General features: G+C 48.3%; 1 protein-coding gene across 1 annotated transcript in view; it reads right to left on the minus strand.

The window, feature by feature from the left end:
- Window positions 1–15,225, minus strand: part of LOC107123094 (TBC1 domain family member 19-like) — an 81,102-nt gene that overhangs the window by 15,410 nt on the left and 50,467 nt on the right. Inside the window, exons 6-9 of the mRNA XM_015426270.1 lie at window positions 15,163–15,207; window positions 8,334–8,366; window positions 7,102–7,211; window positions 1,518–1,609 (exon numbers count right to left, since the gene is read on the minus strand). Coding sequence (XP_015281756.1) covers window positions 1,518–1,609; window positions 7,102–7,211; window positions 8,334–8,366; window positions 15,163–15,207 — 280 coding nt within the window. The remainder of the gene's footprint in view (window positions 1–1,517; window positions 1,610–7,101; window positions 7,212–8,333; window positions 8,367–15,162; window positions 15,208–15,225) is intronic.

Consider the following 15,225-nt stretch of genomic DNA (forward strand, 5'->3'; position numbering starts at 1 on the left):
GCCCCCCGGGCGGGCGTTGGGGGGGGGGGGCGCAGAAGGCTGCCTCTGGCCCGGGCTTGAGCTCTTCGCCCGAGGGGGCGGCAGCGGGGGGTGGGCGAGGCGAGGCTTGCAGCCGCCGCAGCCCCCTCCCGCCCCCGGCTCCGAAGCGAGCCTTTTCTATTCCCCCCCTCCCGGCTCCCCGCTTGTCTTTCTAGCAGCGGCGGCGGCGCAGAGCGTTTCCTGCGCATGCGCAGGGGACGCTCTGTGTGTTTCGTGGGGATTTAAACATCCCCCCGATTTCCCCCCCCCATTTAAGATTTTTGTGCACACGTGGGGACTGCCCCACGTGTGCACAAACCTCCCCCTGCCCCCCAAGTGCCCCCAAAGTGCAGATATAGATATCCGCACGGAGGGGGCAACTTGGCTATTAGTATAAGGATATTGTTATGTGATGTGATGAATAGCGGAATGTGATGTAATGTGGAATGGTCGGCTGGAATGTATTCCTCAGGTCTGGGGACAGGCGAGATAACCCTACACAGCCAGTCGCCCCATCTCAAAGAAGATGCTGTAAGGTCACCTCCATGCTTGATAGGAGATGGATGGAGTATAATGGCAGGGTGTCAGTTAATTACCCTCAGCATCCCACAATTAAGGATACATCTGCCCACCAATCTCCAAATTTGACATATTTATTTCCTTCACTATGTCCCCCCCCCCCCCGAATGACAACCATATGAACTAAGCTTATTATTCCTGTTTGGTCCTTGACTCTGTTAAGTATTGTCATTAGGCTGTATGCTAATGCTTGAGAGGAAACAGATGGAGCATCGTGGCAGGGTCTGAGTGAATTACTCTCACAATTAAGGATACATCAGCTCATCAGTCTCCCATTCTCAAATATTTATGCCCCCCCTGCCCCAATTAAACCCAAAACAAACAGTAACCATATAAAGAAGAAGAAGAGATTGGATTTATACCCAGCCCTTCACTCAGAGTCTCAGAGCAGCTTACAAACCCCTTTCCCTTCCCCTCCCCACAACAGACACCCTGTGAGGTAGGTGGGGCTGACAGAAACTGCTCTTTTTCAAGGACAGCTCTGAGAGAATTTATGACTGACCCAAGGTCACACCAGCAGCTGCAAGTGGCGGAGTGGGGAATCAAACCCGGTTCTCCCAGATTAGAGTCCACGCTCCTAACACCTACACCAAACTGGCTTGTTATTCCTGTTTGGTCCTTCAATCTGTTAAACATCTTCATTATGTTGTATGCTACTTTACTGCTTACCCTCTACCTATATGTATGGACTGGTAACTTCCACTTCATTGTATCTGAAGAAGTGGGCGTGCCCACGAAAGCTTGTGCCTTGAATAAAACTTTGTCCTACAGGTGCCCTTGGACTTGAACTTTGTTCCGCTGCTTCACGGCTACCCTCCTGAATCTATCTTTAAGAAACTGTTAAGCTTGACAGCTTAGAGGATCTACTTTTCAAGCTTCAAGTTGGCATTCAAATTCGGGGGGGGGGGAGGAGTACTTACGGTTGTGCCCCAATTTCTCGCAGATGGTAAAAGAGCTGTGGTAGATGTGTCTGGAGAAGAGTCTCAAACAGCAGGCATAACGACACAATGCCCTTGTTTCAAAACAAAAGAACAAAAGAGAAGTGTTTTTAATGACAGAGTGGGGAGAACATGGTAGATAATACAATTTAAAATATGCACACGCAACTGGCCAAAGTATTGGGATTTGAGTCAAAAGCAGGGCCTGGACACACCAATTCACACTGTGGCACCATTAGGAGATCATTCCGTACCTTTCAATTACCTTTAAGAGGACTACTCCCCAACAAAGACACAAACTCACTCTGTTTTTAATATCAAAGCAGAGGGTCATGATCGCACCACGTGCAACAAAATGCAGCTGCAAGAGGAAGCCATCGGACTCCCGGGTGAAGGCTGTTGCTCCCGGATCAAGACCCCTTTCCGTGACTCTCCGATCCCCCTCAGACCCCGGCTGTTTGCAGGACAGTAGCCCCGGCTTTCCACGCGACTCAAAAGAATCCCTCGTAACGCAGGCTAGCCCAGAAACTTCATGAAATACGCAACCAGGCAGGACAATCCCATCTCCTGACCCATTACAAATCTCCCAAGGAGGATATGATTCATTTTGGCCACCCCTGAGGGACCCTGGACAATGGCATCGGTCTTCCGTGCTGCTGCATGAGGTCTAGGACGCTTCCTGGTTGTAATCCCCTGGCCATTGTCCAAGAGAAAGGGATACAAGGGGCTTCGCTAGCCCTGTCTAGGGCTGCCAAGTACTTACCGAGAATCAGGGGGGGACACATAGTTCTTGGCAGGAACATTCCCGCACGGAAAACACATGTGCCCCACTATGCTGTCGCCCAGATGTGACATCAGCACGCTGGGCATGTAGCCGGGCGACACTCTGGCAATGGGGCTGAAAACTCGAGTTTTCAGCCCCACTGCCAGAGTGTTGCCCGGCTACGTACCCAGTGTGCTGGCGTCACGTGTGGGTGACAGCATAGTGGGGCGCGGGTGCGTTACACGCAGGAATGTTCCGGTCAGAAATTCGCGGTAAGTACTTGGCAGCCTTAGCCCTGTCGTTCTGACTGGGTTTTCATCCTCAGACCTTCTTCCCCTGCTTACACGAGATGGCATCCCTGCCGCGGGACAGGCAGAGTATGAATTCATTTCTCCTGCTCTAATTCCTTTCCACAAACCTCACTTCCTGTGTGGCCTTCCCTTTCTTCCCCACTTCTTTGCTCCGGCCTCCTCGACTAGCTGACCTTAGTGGCCTCCGGTACCCCACAGCCCCTCCCTCCCAAGAGGGGACTCCTTCCATAAGAACAGAAGGGGGCCCCTGCTGGGTCAGACCAGTGGTCCATCTAGCTGAGCATCCTGTCTCACACAGCGGCCAACCACTTCCTTTCCCCTGGAGGGCCAAACAAATAGGACATCGAGACCAAGTGCTTCCCAGCCCTCGGTGTTCAGAGGTTTGCTGCATCTGCCCATGGAGGCATCCTCTTCCCATCCAGAGAGCCAGTTTGTTGTAGTGGTTAAGTGTGCAGACTATAATCTGGGAGAACTGGGTTTGATTCAGAGCAGTTTCTGTCAGAGCTCTCTCAGCCCCACCTACCTCACAGGGTGTCTGTTGTGGGGAGGGGAAGGGAAAGGAGTTTGTAAGCCACTCTGAGACTCCCTTGGGTAGTGAAGGGCGGGTTATAAATCCAATCTCTTCTTCTTCATCATCCATCCTTTCCCATTTTGCCATATCTGTGCAGCAGCATCCAGGAGGAACACGTTATTTTGGCCTAACTTAATTCAACGTGACAAAGTTTGAGTCCAGGGACACCTTGAGTCCAAGGCCAACAAACGTTTAATTCTGGGTATAGGCTTTTGTGTGCATTTGTGTGCATTCGAATTATGGTGCTGGAGAAGACTCTTGAGAGTCCCCTTGGACTGCAAGGGGATCAGATCAGTCAATCCTAGAAGAAATCAACCCTGACTGTTCCCTGGAAGGCCAGATAATGAAACTGAAGCTCAAATACTTTGGCCACCCAATGAGAAGGGAGCACTCACTGGAGGAGAAGACCCTGATGCTGGGAAAGACTGAAGGTCAAAGAAGACGGGGACGGCAAAGGATGAGATGGTTAGACAGTGTCATCGATGCAATGAACATGAAACTGAGCAAACTTCAGAGGACGGCGGAAGACAGGAAGGCCTGGCGTGATCTGGTCCATGGGGTCGCGAAGAGTCAGACTCGACTGTGCGACTGAACAACAACAACGTGCATTGTGCACACTTGTAAGAATGTATGCGCATGAAAGCTTATACCCAGAATCAAACAATGTTGGTCTTAAAGGTGCCCCCACTGGACTCAAACTTTGTTCTGTTGCTTCAGACCAACACAGCTGCCCCCACCTGGATCTTAATTCAAGAAGGACACTTCAGATTTGCCACTGAATGCTACTGCGAACAGTTGGATTGCCATAACTAAACTGCTACGACTTTGTATCATTTAGCTGCCTAGAACCGATCTGGACTTGAAAGCTGCCTGTTTCTCTTCTAACCAGGAATACAGCGTAGCAAAAGGCAATAAAGTTACCATTTTGTTAAGCATCTGTCTCCTTCCCCTTATTTCTCTGAAAGTAAATTAAATCCTGCTGTGTCTCTATGTAATACAAGAGATAGAAAATCCCCCTGGAACCCGTGCCCGGGACTTCTACACGGAGGGATGCTCTCACACGCATATCCTGCCACTGGTCTCCTTTTGCTGGCACAAATAAGAATATTCGGCACTAAAACAAAAAAAAAAAGCTGGATGCTGGATACATTTTGTCAGGGGTCCCCAAATCCTTTTGAGCCTGTGGGCAACTTTGGGATTCTGACACGGCACGGTGGGTGCAGCAGTTACAAAATGGCTGCCGCAGGAGGTGGAGACAGCCACAAAATGATTGCCGTAGCTTTACTTCAGTCACACGGTGCAGACTGTTGTGTTGTGGTGGCAGCTGCCGCCAAGGCAACATTTGAACAAAAAAACCTGCAGGGCAGCCAATCAGATCTCCGAGAGCCATTCAAAGCCTTGCTAAGCAAAAGCCCTATGCAGCCCCAGTCGCTTCTCGAAAACACTTGGCGGGGCGCCGGAAGAGGTGTCCACAGATACTGTGGCACTCACGAGCATGACGTTATGGACCCCCTGCATTGTGTTGTCAGGTTCTGGAAGAGACTGAGCCCCTTGATGGCACTCGCTGATCAGTGATTTGTTTATTGAGAGACGTACATGCTTCAAGCTAAGACTATTCATGTCAGGACTGGCTCTGCAGGCTCCAATTCTGATGTTATACAAGATTCGAATATGCCACACACACACCCCCGGTGACCCATCCAATCACTCTGCACAACCAGTCCGCCTAAAGTCCCCTTATATCGCTATGCCTCCTTCCCCCCACCTGCTGTTTATCCATTTGTGGCAAGCAAAGGCAGACACCCAAGGTCGTGCACAACCTATTTCCCAGAAGGGGCGGCATCTTAGAAAGCGGTTACCAAGCGACAGAGCAAAGTGCAAAGTGCCCACTCTCCCACATCCACCACCCCCCCCCCCCCCTTCATGCCCCTTACAGGAGATCCAGCAAACACATGGCAGATGAAGCTCCGAGTTTGACATATGTAAATCGAGAAAAATGTCCATGTTTTCCCAAAGTGCTAGATCTCCACTCTACAATGTCTACTGTTACGTAGTGTTGCTGGTAAGTAAGAGCACGCCCCAGTCTTCATATTTTTTCCTGAGTTGTCTACAGCTGGGAAAGACACAGTGCCCAAGAGAGTTCTCTCCATGATCGGCAGCCTTCTCACCTGACAGTATCTCCCCCGCCCCGCCTGGCCACAAAAAGCTTTATCAAGTGTCAGGAAGCATATGGGAAGAGAGGCAGCCGGTCAACGTTCACCTGATGCTTCCGTCTCCCTGCGATAAAACCTTCTGAGCGTGATTGGGGCCTCCCGATCCAGAACTCCTGGACAAGGAGTGAGGAGAAACTAAAAAAATTACACCTGCCAGAACGGACATCCACAAGGGAGATGCGGCTCCAGAGATTCTCTAAGTTTTAGCCTTGGTGGCCATTCTCCCTCTTCCCATAACTTGGGAAGTTTGTGAGGAAAAGGGAGAAAGGCAGGATGCAACTAGAAAGATAAAAGGGTTGGAACAGTTTCCCCATGAAGAAAGGTTAAAGCACTGGGGGCTCTTTAGCGTGGAGAAACAACGGCTGAGGGGTGACATGATTGAGGCTTATAAGATTATGCGAGGGATGGAGCAGGTAGAGAAAGAAGTGCTTTTCTCACTTTCTCACAAGACAAGAACTGGTGGGCACTCCATGAAATTGCTGAGCAGTCGGGGTAGAACAGATAAAAGGAAGTCCTTCTTCACCCAAAGAGTGATTAACACATGGCATTCACTGCCACAGGAGGTGGTGGCGGCTACAAGCATGGACGGCTTCAAAAGGGAATTAGATAAGCATATGGAGTAGAGGTCCATCAGTGGCTATTAGCCACAAGGTATAGATAGGGGCTCTGGGGCAAGCGATGCTCTGTCTTCTTGGTGCTTGGGGGGGGGGTCCAACAGTGGGAGGGCTTCTAATGTCCTGGCCCCACTGGTGGGCTTCCTGATGGCACTGGTATTTTTGGCCACTGTGTGATACAGAGTGTTGGACTGGATGGGCCTTTGGCCTGATCCAACATTGGCGTCTCTTATGTTCTCTTATGTTCCCAGAAGGGCTTCTGATTGCTCCTCTGAAATCTGATTGGCTGTAAAGATTCAAATAACATTCCAGTGGCAGCTACCACTATAGTGCTTGTTTTATTCTCTCTCTCTGACTCTTCTTTCCCAGTGTGTTTTTTAAATCCACCCCTCTTCTCCCCTGCACTAGGGCTCCTCAGGTGGCCCTTTTGTGGTTGTGCCCATCACGCTGTGTCAGAGTTCAAAATGTACCCACAGGCTCGAAAAGGTTGAGGACCCCCCTGATTCACCAATTGCCACCATAAACGTGGTGCATCAGGATTCTTTGCCCTTACTCCCAAAAAGGCCGTGGCTCAGTGGCAGAGCTCTGCATCCAGAAAGTCCCAGTGTTTTCAGTTAGAAGATTTCAAGTAATGCAACACCTGCCCAAGACCTTGGAGAGCTCTTGTCAGTCAGAAATAGAATCATAGAATCTTAGATTTGGAAGGGACCTCCAGGGTCATCTAGTCCAACCCCCTGCACTCTGCAGGGAATTCACAAATACCTGCCCCTCCACACCCCCAGTGACCCCTGCTCTATGCCCAGAAGAGGGCACAAAACAAACCAACCAAAAGAACAGAGAGTACTGAGCTCTGTGAATCAAGGATTTGACTCAGGCTCACATGACACAGAAAGGGAATTGTTGCAATACAAATGAGATAAACATCATTTAAAAAAAAAAAAAAACAGAGTCCCATAAAATAAGGTTTGCTTATATGCTCATGCTGGGCTTTCCGAACACAACAGGATGCATGAATGGACATATTTTGCTTTCATTATCATCATCATTATTTTAAAACAGGAGATACGGGTTAAATCTGTTCATCTTAAACTTACGGAAGAATGAGAAGAGATGGAATGAAGCCTGAAGAAATAGCGCACGTATATTTCACGGAATACCTGATACAGCTTGGAAGGCTCATTATACAGAAAACAAAGCGGAGCAACTGAAATGGTAAAGAGAGATTAGTTTTCGCCAAATGGTCAAATGCTAAAATGATCCAAATGACAAAATGTATGAAGAAGGACAATTAAAACAAACAAGATGACAAGTTATATCTTTGGAGAGTGCCAAAATCCTTTGCGGAGGAAAGTACAGAAAGGGCTTCTCCACATTCTCATTTTCCTTGCCGGTGTGTTTCTGTTGCTTCAGGATTTTCTTTCTGTTCTGCTTGTGTTTTTGCTCCATCTAGTGGTCGATTCGATATTACACTGCCTTATGTCCAGCATATCTCCCTGCAGATTTAAACTGCAGGTTTTTATGGCAGCCATAAAGTGATGTAATATTGAATACACCACTAGAGGGAGCAAAAAAGCAATATGTACACACCAGTGAGGAAAATGAAAATGCGGAGAAGCCTAAAGTCAGAGCTGTTGAATTATTTGTTTATTCATTTGTCCTGATTTTCCTTTTCCCCCTACATTTCATTCAGCTACTGCATTTATTCACATATGGAAGTACGATGGGCAGATTCACACGTGCAACCTATCTTGGAAATGCCAGTCTAACAGCTATCCAAGGTTCGCTTGGAAGGCAAGGGTGGTACACAAAAAGCTTTCAGCTGTGTCCATGTGTTGCTGGGGCAAAAACTGTCGCAGATTTTTATATTACTTATGTGCAATGTTCCCTCTAAGCTGTAGAGTCCTGTGAGCAAAAATTCTACTTTGTGAGCTACCGGCATTAAAGTTGTGAGCAGGTGATTTGGCTGCTGCATAAATTAGTGTGTTCTGGAGCCGTCCTTCCTGAACTGAGACAAAAATGTGTGAGCCGGAGGCTAAAAAACTGTGAGCTGGCTCACACTAACTCAGCTTAGAGGGAACACTGCTTATGTGTTACATCTGCATACCACACTTCTAGAAAGCCACTCACGACCCACACAAGGTTTCCAGGCAGCCTGTCATTCATGTCATGGCCAGACCCAGGTTCCAGTTACACAAAGAAAGTAAGCTAAAAAACTGTGTGGCAAAAAAGCCCACTCCAAACACTTTGCCACAGCAATCTAAACCAGCTTCTTTATTAATTATACCTATTTTTTTAGCTTGGATGCTAACACTGAAGAGTCACCTACCGTACATTGAAAAACCGTGGAAAGGGATTACACCTGCAAAAGAAAGATGCTCCGTTTTAATAAACTGCCTCTCTATGCACCTATCGGTATGGTTCCCACAAAACATCACATTCCGAAGCCTGTTTCTCCCATGAGCATGACCACATATTTAACTTTATGGATGTGAAATGTTCCAGTGGAAATGGCACATCAGGCATGCACGGCTTGTGCCCCACCAACCCCAAATCTGAATTTGGCCCAGAAGCACAATAAAATCTTCTGACTTTGCTCCCGGACTGGCTTTGTAACTAGCAGGGAACTTGCTAAGCACCTGGCAGGATCCATGTGTGCCTGGCAAGCGACACCCATTCCATTCAATTCAGAAGTTGTATTGTGTTCACTCAGAAGCGATAGCAAATGATATCATTTACTGTGCTGGAACTGTAAACAACACATCTGCTACGGCAAGTCACAAAGCTGCAAATGTTTGCTCTAGACACCAACACATGCCTAAATACCTGCATAAAGCATTGAAGTTCTGTAATCCATTATAAGTGGTTTCAGCTTCCACAACATGATGGATTCCTCTACTGCTCATAAGGTATTCTTGCTTGCCAGTTTGGTGTAGTGGTCAGGAGCCTGGACTCTAATCTGGGAGAACCGGGTTTGATTCCCCACTCCTCCACATGCAGCTCCTGGCGTGATCTTGGGTCAGTCACAGGTTCTCTCAGAACAGTTCTCTCAAAGACAGTTCTTGGGAGAGCTCTCTCAGCCCCACCTACCTCGCAGGGTGTCTGTTGTGGGGAGGGGAAGGGAAGGAGAATGTAAGCCGCTCTGAGACTCCTTCGGGTAGTGAAGGGTGGGGTATAAATCCAATCTCTTCCTCTTCCTCTCTTCATCGTTAAAACAGGTAAAGGTTTAAAGTTGCTAACAGTACTTTGAAGCCAGTACTGCAGCAGTCCAACCACCCTGTCATGAAGTGGGCTGTGCCACCAGAGGCCTACTAGGCCCAGGGAACCTGGCTAGCAGTAGGTGAGGCTGGGCCTACAGCTCCCAGAAGCCCCTGGGACCAAAACTGACCAATAGGGAAGAAGAGGGCTGGGGAACAAAAGAGCTGGTGCCAGAGCAGAAGTTGTTCTTTTTCCCAGAGGGCAGAGCCAGAAGGAAGGCTGCTGCAGGGGAGAGACCCTCATCCTGAGGGGAGGGTGAGTAGTCTAAGGCCACTTGAGATAGTGAGCTAGGGACAGTATATATTTAGACGCGTTACGGCATTTGATTTCTTTTCTTTTCACCCACTTACTGTTATTATTCTGCACCTTGTTGTTTGACCTCCTATACAATAAACCTTTTCCTTACTCTGCCTGGTCCTCATGCCTATTATTTGGCCAAAATGGAGGTCTAAAGGTCTTGGGAGGGTGCTCTGGGCCTCCTCAAGGGAGCCTGGAACCAGAGTGGTGGCAGCGTCAGGTGACACCCCACCTGAGCCTTTTCTCCTATGAGCAGGAGAATGCTTTGTTCATGCCTGGAGGAAGCTCTCAGCATGTTTCCCTCCACAGAAGTGAACAGGAAGCCTATTACGGGATACCACCCAAAATGTAAACAGGCTCTCAGAACATAAGCTGGGAAATCATTCCAGGAGCTGAAACCTGATTTTAAATAGATCTGTATGTCAGCAGCTAGGAAGCAGATGGGAATACAGGAGGGCAGTGTGTGTGCTCTTGTGAAGGTTTCCCTGCTACAGCATCCACACATCTTATGCTAGTCAGGCACGGACATCTTTAAAAGGGGACAGATTCGTGGAGGACAGGTCTATCAGTGGCTACTAGCCATAGTGACTCAGGGGAACCTTCATGCTCAGGGCAATCAACCTCTGAGTTCCAGTGCTACGAGGCGACATTAGGGGGAAGCTTCAGCCTCTAGGGTCTGTTGTTGGCTTTCCAGAGGAACTGGTTGGCCACTGTGTGAGATGGGATGCTGGACTAGATAGACCACAGGTTTAATCCACCTGGGCTCTTCTTATGCTCTTACCTTCAGCTTTGGGGTTGCTGTATAGTACTGCGGAATATGGCGATTCAGTGTGGCTCAACAGCACCCCATGTCCACAAACCTGATGCCCAACTCAATACAACAATGAGAACCATCAGCAGACGTATTAAACCCACTCTGACCTGTTGGCTACCCTTGTTGTGCCACATCGCTCCCCCGCATCTCCAAAGACAAGATGCTCTTCATGAATATAGAAAGACCTTTGAAAACAGAGAGTTACCCATACACAAAGACATGGCTGACATGGGCCTATCCAGACTGAGATCCCATCACCGAGCAATAAAGTCTGCACAAATCCTGCAATCACAAAATTTCAATCTAGGGAATGAATGGTTGTCAACATGGATGCAATCAGTTTCACCTGATATCCATAACCAGATAATCACCAAGCAGAGGCACGTAGGATTTGACAGGATACAAACAGGCTTTGGCAGTTGTGCAGACCTGTTGCTTAAATGGGGCAAAACACCAGGACCTGGGTGTGATTGTGGTGCAGCCCGCCAAACTCTTTTCCACCTGTCACAGGGATGTGAGCATCGTGCTTTCCAGGGAGATGTGACGGAGCTCTATGAACTCTCCTCAGCTGTAACTGAGGGTACTGAAAACCTAGATATTCGTATTTAGGGGGACTGTCCAATTTGCCTGCATACCTGTGGTATCATATTTTATATCATTATATACTTCCTGTGTGTAACTCTGCCATAAAATAGATAGATGATAGATGCTAGAGAGATAAAGAGATAATCAGAATCCAAGTCCAATGCTCTATCCGCTCTTGTAACCTACAGCTGATAGCTCATGGACTAAATGTTCTGAACTCAAACTGCAGACACTGAATTTGAAATCATAAAAGAATTTTCACAGAACAGGAGCTGTTGTTTGAGCATTGCATAGGACCACCCATGACGCTTGGAAAGTTAAGATTGCAGGATTCCACTGTCAAACGTACCTGTCGGTTTCTCCGGTGGGACAAACAGTGGGTCTGTGGGGCAGTTTCAGAAAAGGAAAATGGTGTGGGTGAGGGAAGGAAGAAGAGGAGGGGTAGGTCTTTACAACCTGCCCTTCTCTACCTTAAGGAGTCTCAAAGCAGCTTATGGTCACATTCCCTTCGGTGGGGCTGAGAGAGTTTTGAGAGAACATTGACTGGCCAAAGGCCCCTGTGACGGACTTACAGCTCTGGGACCAGCAGAGTGGAAACACGGAACCCTGCTGAGTCACATGACTAAGTGAGGAGGGGCCCATTTAGCTCGGAAACCTCGGTGATTGGCATTTAATGGACCAAAGAGTCAGTTTGGAATTGGCGGTTTTGGACCTAGCAGGTAGTTGGAGAGAAGCCGTTGGTCAGTTGATCAGAGGAGTTAGTTGCTGGAGAGAGAGCTAACAGACTGAAGGAGTCAGATCTCTGTAGCTCTGTGGAAACAGCCTGTTCACAGTTTGAGGAGAGAACTGTGGCTGAGGACCTGTTGCCCCGAGTCCCTCTAAAGTGAAAGAGGAGAGTGCACAGAGTGGGAACAGTAAAACACAAACACCAGATACATTCTTCCAGAAGGAACTGGAGGTGGTTTAAAGGTAAAGGTAAAGGCCTCCCTTGCTCGAAAGCCAGTCGAGTCCGACTCTAGGGTTGCGGTGCTCATCTCCGTTTCAAAGGTGAAGAGCCAGTGCTGTCCGAAGACGTTTCCGTGGTCATGTGGCCAGCATGACTAAACACCAAGGCGCACGGAACTCTGTTACCTTCCCACTGAAGTGGTACCTATTTATCTACTTGCAATTTCTTGCTTTCGAACTGCTAGGTTGGCAGGAGCTGGAACTAGAGACGGGAGCTCACTCCGTCATGCGGCAACCTGGGTCTCGAACTGCTGAACTACCGACCTTCCACAGCCTGCAGTTCAGCGTCTTAACCACTTGAGCCACCGCAGCTCAGGGAGGTGGTTTAGAAAGGGCTAAAGAGCGGTCTGGCAGGAGTCTGGGAAGCTGGTCTGGTGACCCGGGAGACTCAGAGAGACCTGTTAGTAAAAGCCAAAGGAAAACCACAAAGTAGTTGCCAGAGTGGGAGTATAAGCGTGTTTAGTGAACTGATGAACACCTGTGTATGAACGGAAAGTAATAAACATACAGCCTAAGTGAACGTAAAGGCAAGAACTAAAGTCTGAAAGGAAACAAAATATCCTTTGTATATATATTCCATCCTCCTGTTGTGTTGTTTGTAAATAAAGCCTGTTCAGCTTTAAAGTCAACAAGCCGTGGTGCCTATTTAATGGTAAAGCAAATACACTAAGCAGTGGTCCTTACAAATATCCCTGACCAAGAAGAAATAAATTAAAATACCCCGAAGAGACTATTATAGATTTGTACAGAGGACTGGTCAGAAAAAATTATCAGCAGCTCTGACCAGGTACAACATGTAGACCCTCACAGTGGTTGTTGTTGTTCAGTCGCACAGTCGAGTCCGACTCTTCGCGACCCCATGGACCAGATCCCGCCAGGCCTTCCGGTCTTCCGCCATCCTCTGAAGTTGGCTCAATTTCATGTTCGTTGCATCGATGACACTGTCTAAACATCTCATCCTTTGCCGTCCCCGTCTTCTTTGACCTTCAGTCTTTCCCAGCATCAGGGTGTTCTCCAGGGAGTGCTCCCTTCTCGTTTGGTGGCCAAAGTATTTGAGCTTTAGTTTCATTATCTGGCCTTCCAGGGAACAGTCAGGGTTGATTTCTTTGAGGATTGACTGATTTGATCTCCCTGCAGTCCAAGGGACTCTCAAGAGTCTTCTCCAGCACCATAATTCAAAAGAATCTATTCTTCGGCGCTCGGTACCGCCAGTAGAAAGGGGGCACGTGTCATAGTCACCCAGTAGGCTTCATGTGGAGGAGGGGTGGGGAACCACACACAATTTTCCAGATTAGAGTCTGCCACTCTTCACCACTACACCACCCTGGCATAAACAACCCTTCCCCTCAAACCACAGCACTGTCCTGAATTGGGCCCCCCGCCTGCCTTCTTTTTCAATTGGGGGGGGGGAAACCTGCTGGAAACTCTATTCACAGGCTCCTCCCCGGTATCCCATAGAGTAGAGCCTTCAGGCAGCCAGAGCAAGACCGAAATCCAGCCAGCTCCAGTGGAGGCCAGGAACTGCCCGGTCAGAGGCCATTAAAAGCTGCTGCTGCCGCCAGGTGAGGCTTGCTTTGTGCCACCTTCTGACATTTAGTGGGTGTCGAACACAAGACCTTTTGAAGCTTCACTTGGCCTCCTGGCAGCTTGGCAGAGTCAAACTCTCTCCAGAAAAAGAAACTCATCACATAGCGACTGGGGTGTTGCCAGATTACTGCAGATTTTTAGGCCCCACGGCAGGTCTGTAGCCAGGAATTCCTTGTTTATATGTGTGTGTGTCTTTTTAAAAGTTTGGTTTGCATGGCTGTGATGATAATCTAGAGTGCTGGAATCAGGCAAGTGATATGATTGGTGAGTGACAGAGAGGGGGAGGGGTTTTGGAATGGATGCTGTGTGGATGATTTGAATGTCTATCAGGAGTGACAGATAGTGAGATGACTGTTGAGAAAGACAGTTTAGTCAGTCAAGTTCTGAGTTCTGTGAGAGAAACAGCAGTTAGTTAAGTTTTGTCTCTGAGAGAAGGAGACTCATCCCTGTGTGGGATAATTTGGTTCTGTGTAGTAAAAGAGTTAAGCAGTTTGTTCGTTTTAAGGTCTGAGAGAGAGAAGTCTTGTGTGTGTTATGAAAAGTTGAAGTATAAAGAAACAGTAACCGTATGTGGCCTGAAGGAAAAAAGTGTTACTAAGTTACATGCCCAGATCCCTGTCAGTAAGAGAGAAAAGTGTGTGAAAAATCAATAAATCTACTTTTATTTAAGATACCAGTACTAAAGAAATTCTTCCCAGGAAACACATAGTTCCCTGAAAGCCTAAAATCTCGATCCACCTACCCTGTGATGGGAATATTAAAGGAAAAAGTTTGGAAAGCCTTATAAAATTTCCTGGTGGCAGCCGGATACCCAAAGTAAAATAAAATAAAAGGAACACTTTTAAAGTAAAACCAGACTTCCCCAGTTAAGGGGTCGTCACAGGGGCATTTTAATTCTTTGGGGGGCACTGGCTAAATCAAGTTAAAGGTAACTCGCATGCTTCAGCTGGCCCCAGAGAGAGGTAAGGAGAAGCAGCGGTGCAGGGGGAGTTCATGGTGGCCACCACATCTTGCCAGAGAGTGGGGGGGGCTGGGCTGAAATGAAGGGGGGCCTTGGCAGGAAGTCGGGGGCCAGGCCCCCAAATGCCCCACTGTCGCTGCGGGCCTGCCCCACGGCCTAGCGGCGACGGATTGAGCTGTAGGAAATAGAACTCACCTAGACACACGGCTGCAGAGAAAGGCTACCTGCTGAAAACCTCCCCAGAGATCCCCTCACTAGAAATGTCACGCATGCAAAGCCTGTGTGCTCTGCTGCTGCTGAGGAATGGGTCTCTCCAGTCACAGGCACAGGGACCCCAATCCAGTACACACATAAAGCATGATATAGATGTATTTGCAGAGACTCCGTTCTCACAATCGACCCACTCACATGTTTTGCAGCTTTATGAAGAACAGCAAAGCCCATTTGGCAGGGACAAGAAGGGACAACGGTGCTCACAGGGACCAACAATGGCTCTGTCTCTCCACCTCCAACTCTCGGAAGACATTCCCCCCCCCCCAAAAAAAACCCCCCCCCCTCTTTGTCTCTATGGAAAGAGCCAAGCATAAAAATTAGAAATGGCTGCAGTTCCCACTGTTCCCACTAGAGGAGGCAATAGTATAACTTCTTTACCGTTTGGTGGATAACAGACAGCGTATTCTTCCATCCCCAGTCTCCCTGTGAAAAGCACAGACA

Source organism: Gekko japonicus, unplaced genomic scaffold (assembly GCF_001447785.1).
Source record: "Gekko japonicus isolate JY-2015 unplaced genomic scaffold, Gekko_japonicus_V1.1 scaffold451, whole genome shotgun sequence".
Classification (NCBI taxonomy): domain Eukaryota; kingdom Metazoa; phylum Chordata; class Lepidosauria; order Squamata; family Gekkonidae; genus Gekko; species Gekko japonicus.